This window comes from Onychostruthus taczanowskii, unplaced genomic scaffold (genome assembly GCF_017590055.1).
Source record: "Onychostruthus taczanowskii isolate IOZ18803 unplaced genomic scaffold, ASM1759005v1 scaffold2, whole genome shotgun sequence".
NCBI classification, from domain to species: Eukaryota; Metazoa; Chordata; class Aves; order Passeriformes; family Passeridae; genus Onychostruthus; species Onychostruthus taczanowskii.
Genome location: NW_024499239.1, coordinates 21,228,118 through 21,242,115, shown reverse-complemented (window position 1 = coordinate 21,242,115; position 13,998 = coordinate 21,228,118). Strand labels below are relative to the sequence as shown.

The 13,998-nt window shown below is 36.9% G+C and overlaps 1 protein-coding gene across 2 annotated transcripts in view; it reads left to right on the top strand.

The window, feature by feature from the left end:
- GRK4 (G protein-coupled receptor kinase 4) overlaps positions 1-13,998 on the top strand; it is a 35,565-nt gene that overhangs the window by 4,712 nt on the left and 16,855 nt on the right. For both annotated transcript variants that reach the window (XR_005952516.1, XM_041402894.1), the window contains exons 2-6: positions 5,807-5,893; positions 6,523-6,635; positions 11,012-11,089; positions 12,123-12,223; positions 13,557-13,649. Coding sequence is in view for 1 of the 2 variants with exons in the window: in XM_041402894.1 (XP_041258828.1) it covers positions 5,807-5,893; positions 6,523-6,635; positions 11,012-11,089; positions 12,123-12,223; positions 13,557-13,649 (472 nt within the window). In the remaining variant the exon portion in view is untranslated. The remainder of the gene's footprint in view (positions 1-5,806; positions 5,894-6,522; positions 6,636-11,011; positions 11,090-12,122; positions 12,224-13,556; positions 13,650-13,998) is intronic.

Below are 13,998 nucleotides of genomic sequence, written 5' to 3'. Positions count from 1 at the left end.
TTGGGTTTGGGGTTTTCTTCCCAAAATCGGTTTTCAGATGAAACAGTAAGCTCCTGCAGATTTGATAATTGCTAGGTGCAGTCCAAGGACGGATTTAGAAGGAAGGAACCTTTCAGTAGCAGAATGTGATCACAGCTTGGCTTATGTGAATCCTGTAAGATACTTGTTTCAGAATAATTATCTTAATGATATATTCTTCACAGAAAATAAGCAGTCCACTCAAATAGTGAGTTTTATCTGTCTAGGCTTGAAAGCAATTGAAATAATTCTGGAAGCAAAATAAATCCCACTTTTGCTTGCAGTGTAGGGTAGTATTTCAGGATAGTGTTGATGACACAAGGAAGGTATCCTGTTTTGTGTGTGTTTGTAATGGGGAAGATAATTCTATGGAGATTGCTCAGATCGGTTTGGCTATTGAACTGAACTAAATTCTTTAATTATTTCAGGGGTGGGACAAGTGGGAAAGCAAGGCACACTCATACCCAGAAAGTCCACCAGCAGCAAATACAGATTTTAACATGAGAGTGCTGAAAGTTTTTGTAGTTGCTTTCAATTGTTGTCAGTTCTTCCCTCGTTTGCCTCCTATGTTCTATTGCACTCGTATTGCATTGTGCTTTAAATTGCTGTAAACTCATTGTGGCAGGAAACATGTCTTCCTGTGTTTGTACAGAATTATGCACAATGCCTGCCTTTTTGTCCTTTATTTAATGAACTGTAAGGAGAATGCATGTGGGCAAGTTGGAATCTTAAATAATTACATTTACTAAATAAACACAACACGAGAGGTCTAGTAATTGATACATGCTGCTGCTTTGCTCATTTCAAATGTGGCAATTACAGTAGAGGTTTCACAATCAGCTTAAAGGAATTTTATTTCTGTAATATCTGTTGCACTCTTAGTGTGCTATCACGCTAAAAAATTCCTTGTTTGTTGTCTGTAAAATTGCATTGTTCTGGATGCTTTTCCCCCTTGTAAACCCTGTTCATTGGCTGCTTAGAGACATCTCCAGATGTACACAGAGATGCTACAATATTTCACTGCAAGAACAAATTAGTAAATGTTAAGGCCAGTTACATTTACTCGAGTTGATCCAAGCTTTCCATTCCGCACCTAATTGGTGAGGTGCAGAGGCTGCGCAGAGGGTGTGCTCTGGCATTCCTACGTGTGCACATGACCGCTGGAGCTGGATAGAGAGCCCATGTGAAGAACCAGTTGTTCGAGTGGTGTTAGCTGTGGGAACAATAAATGATTGTGCACGTAAACAAACGGCACAAATGTTCACGGGGAGAGCTGGGCTTTTAACTGCCTGCTGTGTTACTGCCTGGATAGTCAGATGAGCAAGAGCACTCCAGTATTGCCTTGCTGGACTCCAGCTCCATGTACTGAATCCAGGAATGTGAGGACTATTATCTTATAAATGCCATAATGATCTGTAATCTATAGATATCTTTTGTTTATTTATTGTACTACTTGCATTTTTGCTTCTGTTTGCATTCAGGAGTACCTTGGCCTTTGTAATGCTGGTGGGTTAGGTGCTAACCTTGTGCCAAAACCTGAATTTTCAGCCAGGTGATTCTCATAAGTTTACTGAGAACTGGCCAGATTGTATTTATCATATGTTGGGGGCGAGGGTGGGAATAAAAACAACCCAATAAAAAAAACCTCCTTTCTCCATAGAAAAGCAGTGCCTCTCTGTTTAATGTAGCTGTTAAGCTGTGGCCAGGCTTGAGTTGATACAAGCTTTTATTTCGTAAAAAAATACATCTGACCTGCGCAATGGAGAAGGTTGTTGTGAGCAGTACCTTGTGAGCTGTCTTTAGAACTGGGAGCATGACAGCCTTCCTCAAGTGATGATATGTGTGAGCTTGTCTTCTGGTTTGAACTTGGTGCTATTCCAGTGTTATGGTCTGATCTGAGGAGCTGAGGTGTTAATTGCACACTGCTTTGTGTCTTGAAGGTGGATCTTGCCCAGTAAGGGAATAAAAGACAAAATTTGTTACTCAAGGAGTAGTGTTTATAAATGCCTTTATAGCATAAGGTTATAGTTAAACAGGAATGTTTTGATTTTTTTTTTTTTTTAGTGAAAGGTTTTAATCCTTATTGTGAGTGGTTTGAAGAAAAATGTGTCTGGAACTAGGAGAAGATTTGAATTCATGTGAGTTTTAAATCTATTAGGAAACTTGCCTGCAACTGCCTTTGCTGTGGGAAAGACATATTTTAAGGCAGTGTATGTGCCCAGCTTGTTTTCACGTGTCTCGGTGTAGATGATGTAGAGTTCCTGCATCAATTGTTTTGCGTTTTTCCTTGAACCAATTGATTTGATTTATACACTAAAGGCGTGCTGTAGGTTGTCATGTTGTTGCAGTCTTAGGCTTTCAGAGTTTATCTGGGTGTGGTCTAGTACGAATTTCTCAGCTGGTATCTGACAATCTGGTTTGTGGAATCAGTTTTGCAAGAATGAAGCTGTAGCAATCGTGCGCCCCGGTGCTACGGAGCTGTGTGCCGCGCAGCCTCAGATACGTGGTGCTTGCCCTGCACGGGCAGGAGAGCTGGGGCACAAAAACTCCATGCCAGAATCTCAGTGTCAGTAAAGAAGGAGTCTGCATGACAGAATCCAAATTCATTGTCTCAAGGAAAACTGATTTAATGATGTTCAGTGAACACTGTGCTCACTGAAATGAGAGTCGCTCTGCAGATCAGGTCTGCAAGGAAGATCTCTGTGGCTCTGAGAAGTGCATCTGAGGACTTAGAACATATTCTTATTACTTGAATAGGTTGTGGCTACAGCAGTTTCATTTTTTGCAACTACTTGTGGTTTTACTGATGAATAAGCCAACTGCATTGCCTTACATACATTTTTCAAATATTTCTCTGAAGGTTAAAAAAAAAAGGCTGAAATAAAACATCTAAACATTTTGGCCATACCATATTCTAGTGCAGTGATCTAACTGAATTTAGTATGTATCTTTTTAAGAAGCAAAAATGGGGAGAGTTAAGTGTTGAAATTGTAACTAAGAAGTAATTTGGGGAGAAGGAAAATGTAAGGTTCTTGTGAAGTTTCTCCTCACTGTAATAGTGTCTTGTTGCATTCATCCTTCTCTTTGTACAAGATGAGTTCACTTCGAGCTGGACATTGCTTTTAGCCATGATTCCTTATGAAAGAGGCAAAAATCAGTAATTCATCTGAGCCACAGAGGTCAACCAGAAAGCACCTTAACCTAATGGCTTTCTGGCTCCTGTGTTGGAAAGTGAGCTCTTGGTCTTTCTGGAAGAATTTTATCTGAAGTGTTTTAGAATGAGATTTAGAATAGAAGCTCTGAAATCAATATAAGACACTTTCAAACCACAAGTGTTATAATTTGATTTGATACTTCTTTTAAACAGCCTCAGAAATGGAAAAGGATTTTGCAATTAGGGAATAATGTGACAAACAAATTGGCCTCCTGCCATAACTTTTACCAGAAATGGCTCTTTACGTTACTGGGACCTACAGACTTTTACAGTTGCACTTGCTGTAAATACAAGAACATTCAGTTCAGAGAAAAGTGAGAGCACATTGATTTAGTTGATATGCTAAGCATTGATTCTTGTGTATCATTAATAAATTATATGTAGCCTTTATTGACTTCTGTGGGATGGTGAATTCAGTTGCACTGTAGCATGTGTTCTCTTTTTGTAAAATGAAGTTCATAATGGTCACATTGTAAGTAACTGGCCAAATATTTGGGCAGAATACAACCCTTTTTGTGTCAGACTTGAAGTAAAATGCACTAGCCATCCTCTCCTTTTTTTGGGTTGGAATGGGTTGGGTTTTTTTCCTTCGACAGTGCTTCAGAAGGTGGTATTCTTGATATATATCACAGTTCATTTCGCATTTTACAAGCAGCTTTGTGATATGAATTTGGGTTGGGTTTATCATTCTTGATCAGTACTGATTGTATGGTGTCATGCACAACTGAGTCTTTCTGGGCAGTTTCTAACAGAAGCAGTTTAACTCCCGTGGACCTTGCAGGTTAGTATTACATGGCTGAACCTGACACTTCTATCCATTGTTTTTCATGATCACATAATCTATACCCAGGCCTTGTTACTCAGTGTATGTGTATAGGCTCTCTATGTTAATATTCCTTGATTTTCGTTGTGTTCATTTATGTTAGAAGGGTATTATGTTTTGTGTGATTTGATTTTCTTCAAGCATATATTCAACTGCTTTTTAAGATCAAAAATATATTGTTAAAATAGTCACAGTTTGCTTTAATGATGCTTGTAATTACAGCCTCGTTATTAATTCTGGTACTGCTTGAAATATGGGGTGAGAAGTAGATTCTGTATTTCGTGTTCTAAAACTTTATGGAAGGCAAATGACCTGCAAAGTGATTACTAGAAAATTAAATGCAGAAGAAGTTGGCATTTTTTTAGAAAGTAGGTGTTGGTTCAAAGAATGTCCACAAGCCAACGTTTATAGGCATTTCATTCCTTATTTTTTTACCTTTCTAGAGATACCAGAGTTGAGAATGTTTTGTTGCAGCAGCACAGTAAGATATCAATATTTCTGTTGGCAAGGATAAATTTGGTATGAACCAAAAAAATTTGGTGTGAATTTGGTATGAACCAAGGTACACCAAGCTGGGACTGGTCCAGCTGCATTGGTGGAATGGTTCAAGAAGATGTATGTTTGAGTAAAGAGGGGCTTTAGAACACACATTTTGTTATTCTGAAGATGTTAGTTCCTTTCACCCTAACAATTTACTTCTGAAAGAGTTTGGTACCCTTTGCTGCTTAGTTTCTATTCAGGTTACATTGGGTAACTCCCTTCCTTTTTCTCCATTGTGGTTAGCAGTGTGTACTGCTTTGCTATGCTGAGAAAGCTTCTGTGCAGGTTTGCTGCTGCTCTGTCATGTGGAAATGCATCTGATCATATAGCTTAGTAAAATCTTTGAAAGTCTTCTGCAGCACTAAATTACTCTTCCACAGAAATGTTTTAGATCTGAAAGTGTGTAAATGTTCCTATCTCTGCTTTTTTGATAAGTATGCATATCTTCTGTAAATGAAATTGGCCGAGGTAATGTGCTGAAACACAAATGTGTTTTCAATGTAAACATGGAAAATGTAGCACAGATATATTTTTTTAGAAACTGAAAAAAAACATTGTGGTAGTTTTGAAAAATCAATACTAATTCAACACCAGAGCTGTGTAATCTGAAGCACTGAAAAGATCTCAATTTTACAACAGCTAAGTTCTTCCTGGTATCCTTGTATGGTCTGGAGTAAATAGTGTGTATTTGAGCTATGCCCTCACATTTATTAGTGGGATCTACTCTTAATACTATTGCTGCCCTTAAAGACAGGATGTTTATTTACAACTTTATTATCGAAAAATGTGTTTAAGAACTTTGTTCTTGGTATTCTGTTACTCAACTTTATTTTCTTCCATTCTTTACTGTGGTTCAGAGATAATTCTCGAAATTTGTTTTGTTCCATCTTCGATGATTTTTTTTATTTGTTTGTGATTTTCAAAATACCTAGCTATTTGTCTTTACTCTGCAGAGATATTCTACATGCGCAGCCAAAATGTGAAATATTTGTCTTGGAAAAGACTTTACACGAAGCATTAAAAAAATGCATTAAAGTTCTTCTGTATCACATTTGTTATTGGTTTGGATATCCTTCTAGATGGATTTCTTTCTAGGCATGAAAAGTAGTCTGACACATCTCTGTAGAACTGACCTAATTTTATGCTGTTAATGTCATGTTCAATTTTACTCTGACACAGTATTGTTTTATAGTATTCATATTTTTTCCTAGGCAAACGGAGTGGGCGTAGTAAGAAATGGAAAGAGATGCTGAAGTTGCCCCCTGTCAGTCACTGTGAGGGTATTCGGTGCTCCATCGGTGAGTGTCCTGTAGCATAAAGCTTCTCCTTTGAGAGAGGAGGGTAAGAGTTTGGTGCTGTTAATGGAAAGGATAAAAAAAAAAAAAAAAAGCTATTAAACTTGTAATATGATGGAGAATTTATGAGGAAATGAAATTTATGAGAAGATAAAAAGTGTATCACAGCTCCTTGTTTGTTAAAGGAAATTGCTCCTAAAGAATAGATTTATAAAACCTTGAATTAGAAAAAGGAATCACATCATAAATTGATGGTAATATATTTTACCCTTTTCCTTAATGTCTTGTTAATAGTTTTGGTTTTTTTTAAGCTTTTCTGATATTATCTTGTATTCCCTCTTTCCAAACAATATTTCACGGTATGGTTGCTTTTTGCACCCTAACCTAAATTAACCTCAAGCATATAATTCAGTGTGTTTTTAGTAAATGGGATAGTCAGTAGAATACAGATGTGGCTGAAGAGTGTTTCACTATTCTTTGGAATCATTGCATATTTATGGTATCTTTGATAAATATGTTAATGTAAAATCTTCATGTTTGAGTGATGCTTTTCTGACCTCACATGGGAGTAATGACTACCCCACTACAAAAATAAAAATAAATGAAGATATTTATATGTCATTTTTTTACAGAAAGAGACTATAACCAGCTTTGTGACAAACAGCCAATAGGAAGACTTCTCTTCAGACAGTTCTGTGATTCTAGACCAGATTTGAAAAGATGCATTGAATTTCTGGATGCAGTGGTAAGTAGTGAGAAATGGATGATGGCTATCAGTAGGCATGTCTTATGTATTCATGTATGTAAATATTGGATTTTTGTGCTGGCTTTGCTGAGGTAGAGTTAATTTTCTTCATTGTAACTCATTTAGTGCTATATTTTGGATTTTAGACCAAGATAATGTTGGTAACAAGGATGTTTTAGTTCTTGCTGAACAGGAATTACACAGTGTCAAAGCCTTTGTGTTCCTGATGCTGCCCTAAAAGTGAGGAGGCTGATGGTGCAAGAAGCTGAGAGTGGACACTGCCAGGCCAGCTGAGAGCCCAAAGATTATCCCATACCATATGGTGCTGTGCTCAGCAATAAAAGCTGGGGGAAAGAGAGGAAGGGGGGAAGTTACAATTTGCCAGCTAGCTGTTATACCTAAGAATGAAGCCCTGCTTTCCTGGGAATGGCCAAATATCTCCCTACCAATGGGAAGAAATGAATGAATTTCTTAATTTGCTTTGCTTGTACCTGCAGCTCTGCATTATCAAACTGTCTTTATTTCAAGCTGCAAGATTTCTCACTTCTGACCTTCTGGTTCTTAGTGGGGGGAAGTGAGTGGGTGCCTGTGTGGGGTTTAGCTGCCTGCTTCTTTAAGACACAACCATTTTATTAATTTTCTCTACACACCTCTGTTTCCTAATACTATGTACTTGAAAACAGTGTGAAAACATAGTCTTTGCTGACTGTAAAGCTGTAACTTCTGGTAGATGTAAAAAAACTGTCTGTTGCTTAAAGGAAAATGTTTAGTATTTACTATGAAGTTTCTGCCATCTTTGTATGGTCTGAGCTATGGAAATGGGCATGATGGGAAAGAGAAGCAATTTTAGGAAGACCTGCTGCTTGGCTTCTGGAGCCTGCAAGATGTCTGTATTATGAACATTACTTGCTATACTCAGGCTTCAAAATGTTATAAACATAGACTTAAAGATGTTGCAACTTGCATGGAAGCCCTAGGCTACACAGCATATGCTAATTAAAAACTTTATAATGGAGATGGAAATTTAGAGAACCACCCATGGAAGGAGAAAAAACAAATTTTGAGACTAAGGGAAAAGGTCTTGATATATTTACATCTTGATATCTAATGCTGAAGAACAAGGGAGGAAGGAAGTGTGCCCACAGCTATATTTTGCACAAAATCCTCAGCCCAAAACCTTATTGGGGAGGGGGAAAGTAATGAGGAGATTAGGCAGGCAAAAACCAGCCCTTAAGAGGAGAGAAGAACAGCTCAGAGCTTTTGATTCTTTGTCCTTCACAGTTAATCCAAGAGCAATAAGATACAGTCTCAAACTGAGATTGCTGATGAAAGAACAGGTTTTCTCAGTCCTGCCATTTTTGTGCTTACATGCAGAGAACAAATGACCAAAGAAGACAGAAGTAGGGTAGTGCTGCTGCTTGCATGCATCCCAACTACAATATTGGAATGCAGGATGGCTCTGGAAGAGGCAGGGTGTAAGGAATGTACATGGGATTATTGCTGTGCCTCCTATTTCGCTGGATCTTCCTTCTCCTTTGGTAGTAAAAACTGAGGCATTAGATCAGCTGAAAAAGAATTTGAGTGTCAAATAGGTGAAATTGTTTATATTTGTCAAAGAATCTGTGTGCAATTGGGCTGACTCCCCAGGTGTGTTTCACTTTTGTGACTCCCAGGAGCCGTTTGAGCACCAGATTCCAGAGTCTAGATTGACACTTGGAGACTGAATGGATTGAATGGAAATCCAGAACAGTGGAGCTTTCATTCCTGAAGTGAATATAACCCAGAGCCCTTAATGAGTGCCATGCACTGACAACTGTGGATTTACCCTTAATGGTTACAACTTCTGTACATGTTTTAATCCTTATATCTTAGATAAGGAGTAGCAAAATCTTTGGCAGCACAAAAGAGAATGAATTTTAGGCATGACTGTAAGGCAGATGTGTCCTTGCTCTACAGATGTAATTTTCAGGTAAAACTGTCTCTAAGAAGTAACTGGTTTTCACTAACTGAAAAATTTGAACTGTTTTGAAATATGCAGCCTATAATGTTGTGTGGATTGCAACACTTCTGTGAATTAACAAAGACTGGTATAGCTCAGATAATCTGATGTAAGGGATGGTTTCACAATTTACTTTTTTTGTATTTGTTGTTCAACTTCCATTTGAAAAATCAGGGGGAATAATTATTCTTGGGAATCATTGAAACAAGGTAACCTTTGGTAACTCTCATGATCTGAAACTAGCATCCTGTCTTGATCAAGGATGTGAGATAAAATACCTACTATCTCTTACAGGTGGTTCCTGAGTTAGCCTGATTCCCTTTTGTGGACTTCAGCAAGCCTGATCTTTTAGGGGTTGAGGGGTTTCTTTGGTTGGTATTCTTTGTAAGGCAATACAGGAAGCAAAAGCTGAGGCTGTGTGCTTTTTACCTTGGCTTTTGCCAAGTTTAGCTTTTTAAAATGTTAAAGAAATTCTAGACTTACTCTTTCAGGGGAAAAAAAATCACAAAATGAAATGTCATAGCCTTAAAAACCTTGCATCTTAGTTAATAGATTTTTCTGACTCTTTTACATGAAGCAATATGATTTCAGCAGTGTGATTGTTTCAGGAGTCCAAAATCAAGGTGGTACCAATGCTGTGTTGTCTGCCTGTACTGAATACTGAGTCTGGTAAGGTCCAGTTCTTGGGAAGGTGTGACCTAAAAGTCTGGAGTCAGCTTGGCTTTACAGAAAGAAGAGTTGTGAAATAATTGCATGTAAGTGACAGAACTTAAAGTGAGGAGTTAGTTATCCAGTCTAGTGACTCATTTCACTAGCTAGGGACAGGGTTACTCACATATGAAAAGGAATCAGTGGCAGTTCAAACTTCCCTGTAAGTAACAGAATTATTTGGAAAGGCCACCTCTCAAACTTCCTTTTAAATTACACTATCCACTTAAAACACTATGCCTAACTAATTGTATTAAATTAGTGTTGAAGGTGCTCAGCAGACTGCTGAACATTAGGTTGATAAACTTTTCTGACTTGCTCTGGTTGATGAGCAGTTGCAGAAGAATTCCTTACCCTTAGACTTTCTGTTGTGGAATTGAACAGCAGAAATTACACTTGCATTTGGATTGATGGATTTGAGTAGCGTGCTGAAGTGGGTGATACCATAATGTCTCAGCAGAAAAAGATGTTGATGACTTAGTAGTGATGACTTGAGTCAGTGTTGATTAGTTGTCATTAATGGCAGAACTGGAATCAGGAATTCCATTATTTCCAGTGTTGTGTGTGTGTTTGAGTCTTGAACTGTCATTTTTTAGTGTTCTAGTTTTCTTTATAAAGGCAAATAATTTCTGATTAGATCAATTACTTGTAATTTCCAATGAGGTTGCTAATGACTGGTGTCCCAATAAGCCCAGCTGTTGTTTTGTTTGATACAGTTCTCCATTCTGGATGTCTGCCAAGTATTTGTTTCTAGGTGCATGCATTTACATCCTGAAATATGAAATGAGCTTTGATTGAGTTGGCCCAGCTAACAAACCTAATGTGTATTGCTGTTTGAGATTGCTCTTTTCTAATTCATCTTTCCCCAGATTTTGGGTTGTCTTTAAATCTTGTAACTTCTGATGTCTGCTTCTAGATTATTCCATAAAATTATTAATAGTAAGTAGTTCTTGGAGTTTTTCAGCAGTAGTATCTGTGTGGTGATTTGCTGGTTGTGGGTTTTTCCCTTAAGTAGGTACTTGTGGAGCTCTGTTCAGCTGCCAGTTGTTTATCTGCAAGATGCACAATTCTCTTTTTCTTCATCTCACTACCAGATGTTACCAAGTCACAAACTTTGAAAAATTGTATCTGGTCAATTTCAATTTTTCAAAGAATGATGTAGGGTTTGGTTTAGATCTCATTTATCAGCTTGTAGAAAGTAGTTTTATCCTGGTTTTAGCCGAAACTGAAGCAAAGAATAACACATGAGGGGAAAAAAGTACAGTGAAGAAAAAGCTGATTATTGTACTCCTGATTAATTTCCATCTGGATTAATTTCCATCTGTACTGTCCTACAATACTACAATTTATGTAGTATTGTAGGACAGTATTCTGTCCTACAATACTACATGAATACTATTTCATTGTAATTGATCTAGTTTAACCTCTAGGATGCAGTTTCTGTAATTGCATTTAGTCATTGTTAGGTTTTGTATGTTTTCCAAAGATTAAATTCCATATGCTTTGTTTTTTTCCTTAGGACTATTCTTCATACATGTTTCACCTTAGAGCCTTCTGTTCCTTTTCTATTAGGAATATTGTGTTAATTCATGTTAAAATTTACCTATCATCATGGAAAAGATGCCAAGTGACTCTGAACATAATAAAATTTTCAATTCCATTCCCCCAGGCAGAATATGAGGTATCTTCAGACGAAAAGCGCATTGACTGTGGCCTCAAAGTTTTAGAGACATACTTCACTAATGGGGTAAATATATTGCAAACATTTCCTCATGTGCTTTCTAAGTGTCAAATAAATAGAAAGATAAAATCAATTGCATTGATTTTAGTAAATTAACTTCCAAACCTCATTGATCCCATTTTTGTCATTCTGAGAGGTGTACTGCCTGCTAAAATTCTGCTCAATTAACTTGAGCAGAAACTTTGACTGATCTCTGCTTTTATATAACTACCACAATTACAATTTATTCTCCATTTAACACCTACAGAAAACTTTAAAAAAATTAACTCAGGGTGTTGTAGTCTGAAGTTTTTTAGACTCCTGTATGGCATTGGTTAGTTTCCTGTAAATTTTCAGAATTGCTGCAGATTTTCACAAAGTGAAATGCTGTTTTCTTCTGAAACATTCTGTTGCTTTCAGTTTCCGTAGTAATCATTAATAGCTGATTTTTTTACATTTATCAAGTGTTTTTTTTTTTATATCCAGTGGAAGTTTTATGTGGGTATATAATTAGATATATGCTTTTTATTAATAGATGCTCCTTCTCTTGCTTTGGTCATCTTGTACAAAAGGCCTTGAAGATTCCTTAAAAGCAGATAGAATCTTAATTTGCACATCTTTTTGAGAATTTCTTTGGGACTACTGTAATTCACATACATTTTTTCAAAAAAACCCAGATTTCTTTGACCTGGTTTGAAATAGTTTCCCAGCCTGTGATTGTGCTTTTTTCTCCTTCTTTCCATCCTGCCAAGACAAAGATGACTTGCTTTTTTGGTGGTAGACTTAGGGAAAGAAAAAGAAATTTGACTTATTGCCAAGTTTATTCCCCCAGGTACTGAAATAGTAAATAACTGAAATAACTTTCAATGCATTGTTCTGTAACAGGAAAGAAATAAAAATTTTGCTCAAGTACAACTTTATTGATTTTCTCTTTAGTCAAACCATTCCTTTCCTTTAGCTGTATTAAAGATTTTAATTTATCTTTGAATACAAAACTTTGCATTTTTCTGTTGATATTCATGCTTTCATTGTTGCTTTCCTTTCTTTTTATTTTGTTAAGTCTGCAGCACACTTGCCAGAAATACCTCAGGAAACAGTAAATGAATGTAAGGCAAGACTGGAAAAGAACCCTTCTAAGGATCTTTTCATGGACTGTACTAGGTAAGTTAAAAATGCCTGGTGCTAAGTTTAAGAATTACAATAGAAATTTCTGTGTTTCTAAGGAAAGTGAAATATGAAGTTGTTATACCCAGAAGTACTGAGTCCCTGAAATGAGTACAGTAAGAAACTTGGAACAGATTTATTAGCAGACTAGGTTTCCTTCAGATGTGATTTAGATGCTCAACTTTTGCAGAGCTTTTTCTTTAATGCTGCTTTTGCATAAAATCACACTGTTGTCTGACACCAAGAATTCTGTAAGATAAATGGTATCTTTCTCTTTATTCTTACTTTTTGAGAGACTCTCATCCATTCTGAAGGTACTCAGAAAAATATGAAGTTATAAGTTGAAGCTTGAAAGGTTTCTGAACAACTTTAGACATTTAAGATTCTTGAAAACAGGTTTAACTGAGGCCAGCACTTATGTGGCATTAAGATGGCTGATTAGATGATCACTTGTGATAGTTAACACAAAACAATACAACTTGCTTTTGTTCTGCAGTCATGAAGTGATGTTTCACACAGCAGTAGCAGGGGAGGCTTGTCTTGGAGGGATGGTACATGTTTATGAGTGTTACATATCTTTCTAAAGCCTTTATGTGTCTAATATTTCTGGTTCTTCAAGGCATGCTTGATCATGTCTGAAGGATGACTGCAGGTTTTGTCACTGCTTGGGTCATCTCCCTGGCAACAGAAATAAGCATGCTTTGTAACAAGCTGAGATTATAAGATTGAAAGGGCTGTGTGAGAACACCCCATAAAACACGTCTCAAATGGAGTGTCTCATGTAGATCATCCCCTTTCCCCTGTCCAATAAATACCTGACTACAGTTTGAATGACTTGTTTCCCTCCCCACCTCCATCTTGCTGTGTTTCTTTTAAGGTACTTGGTGTTCAAGGTTTGGATATGGCATTTAGTACTTCAATTTCAAATCCTAGAAAAAAAAAATACTTACCAGTCTCCAAATAATGCACGAAACCCTGTAGATATTTTCAGAGTTCATGTTTGCAGGGTAAACATGCATAAAAAGCTGCTGAGAAGCTGATGTTTAAGTGGGTTTGAAGACAATGAAAATGCAGAGGTCCAAGTGTCTCGTTCCTATAAGTAGCAGTAGTTTGGCATTCACAAGTGTTTTGACAGAAACAGTTTTCTGTAACAGACACTCACTTTGGGACATTTAGGTTAAAACCATTGCAGAGCACACTGGTGATGTTTTTCTGCCTACAGCTTCATTGATATGTTTAAATATATGTCTGTAGATTGATAGCACGTCCTGCTTCAACAGCCTTTTCCAGAATAAGATGGATTTTATTCTTCTGTTTATTTTCCTGCTAGAATTGTCCATGAATACCTAAGCAAAAGACCTTTTGAAGCTTACCAGGAGAGTGTGTATTTTTCCCGTTTCTTACAGTGGAAATGGCTGGAAAAGTAAGTTTGTTTATAATGTTTACATTATAATTTAGCTTTGCTTTGTGACAGATTTTGATTTTTATGCTGGAAATGATGTAGAGCTGAATGCTAAATGATACTGCCTGTCTAAGAAATTATGATCTGAAAGACAGGATGTAAAGGATGATGTTGATGGACAGCAGGAGAAGCAATACTCCAATGGAACTGTCTGTAGCCTTTAAGTAGTAAATTTTAAGTCTTTAAGTGGTATTGGGTAAATGCAAATTCAGAAATATTTGGCTGTCAAGAGTGCAGTGGAATACCAATCTTTCTTGGGAATACTATCATCCTTTAGTTTCAAACTTGGTCTAATTAGTGGTTAATAAAC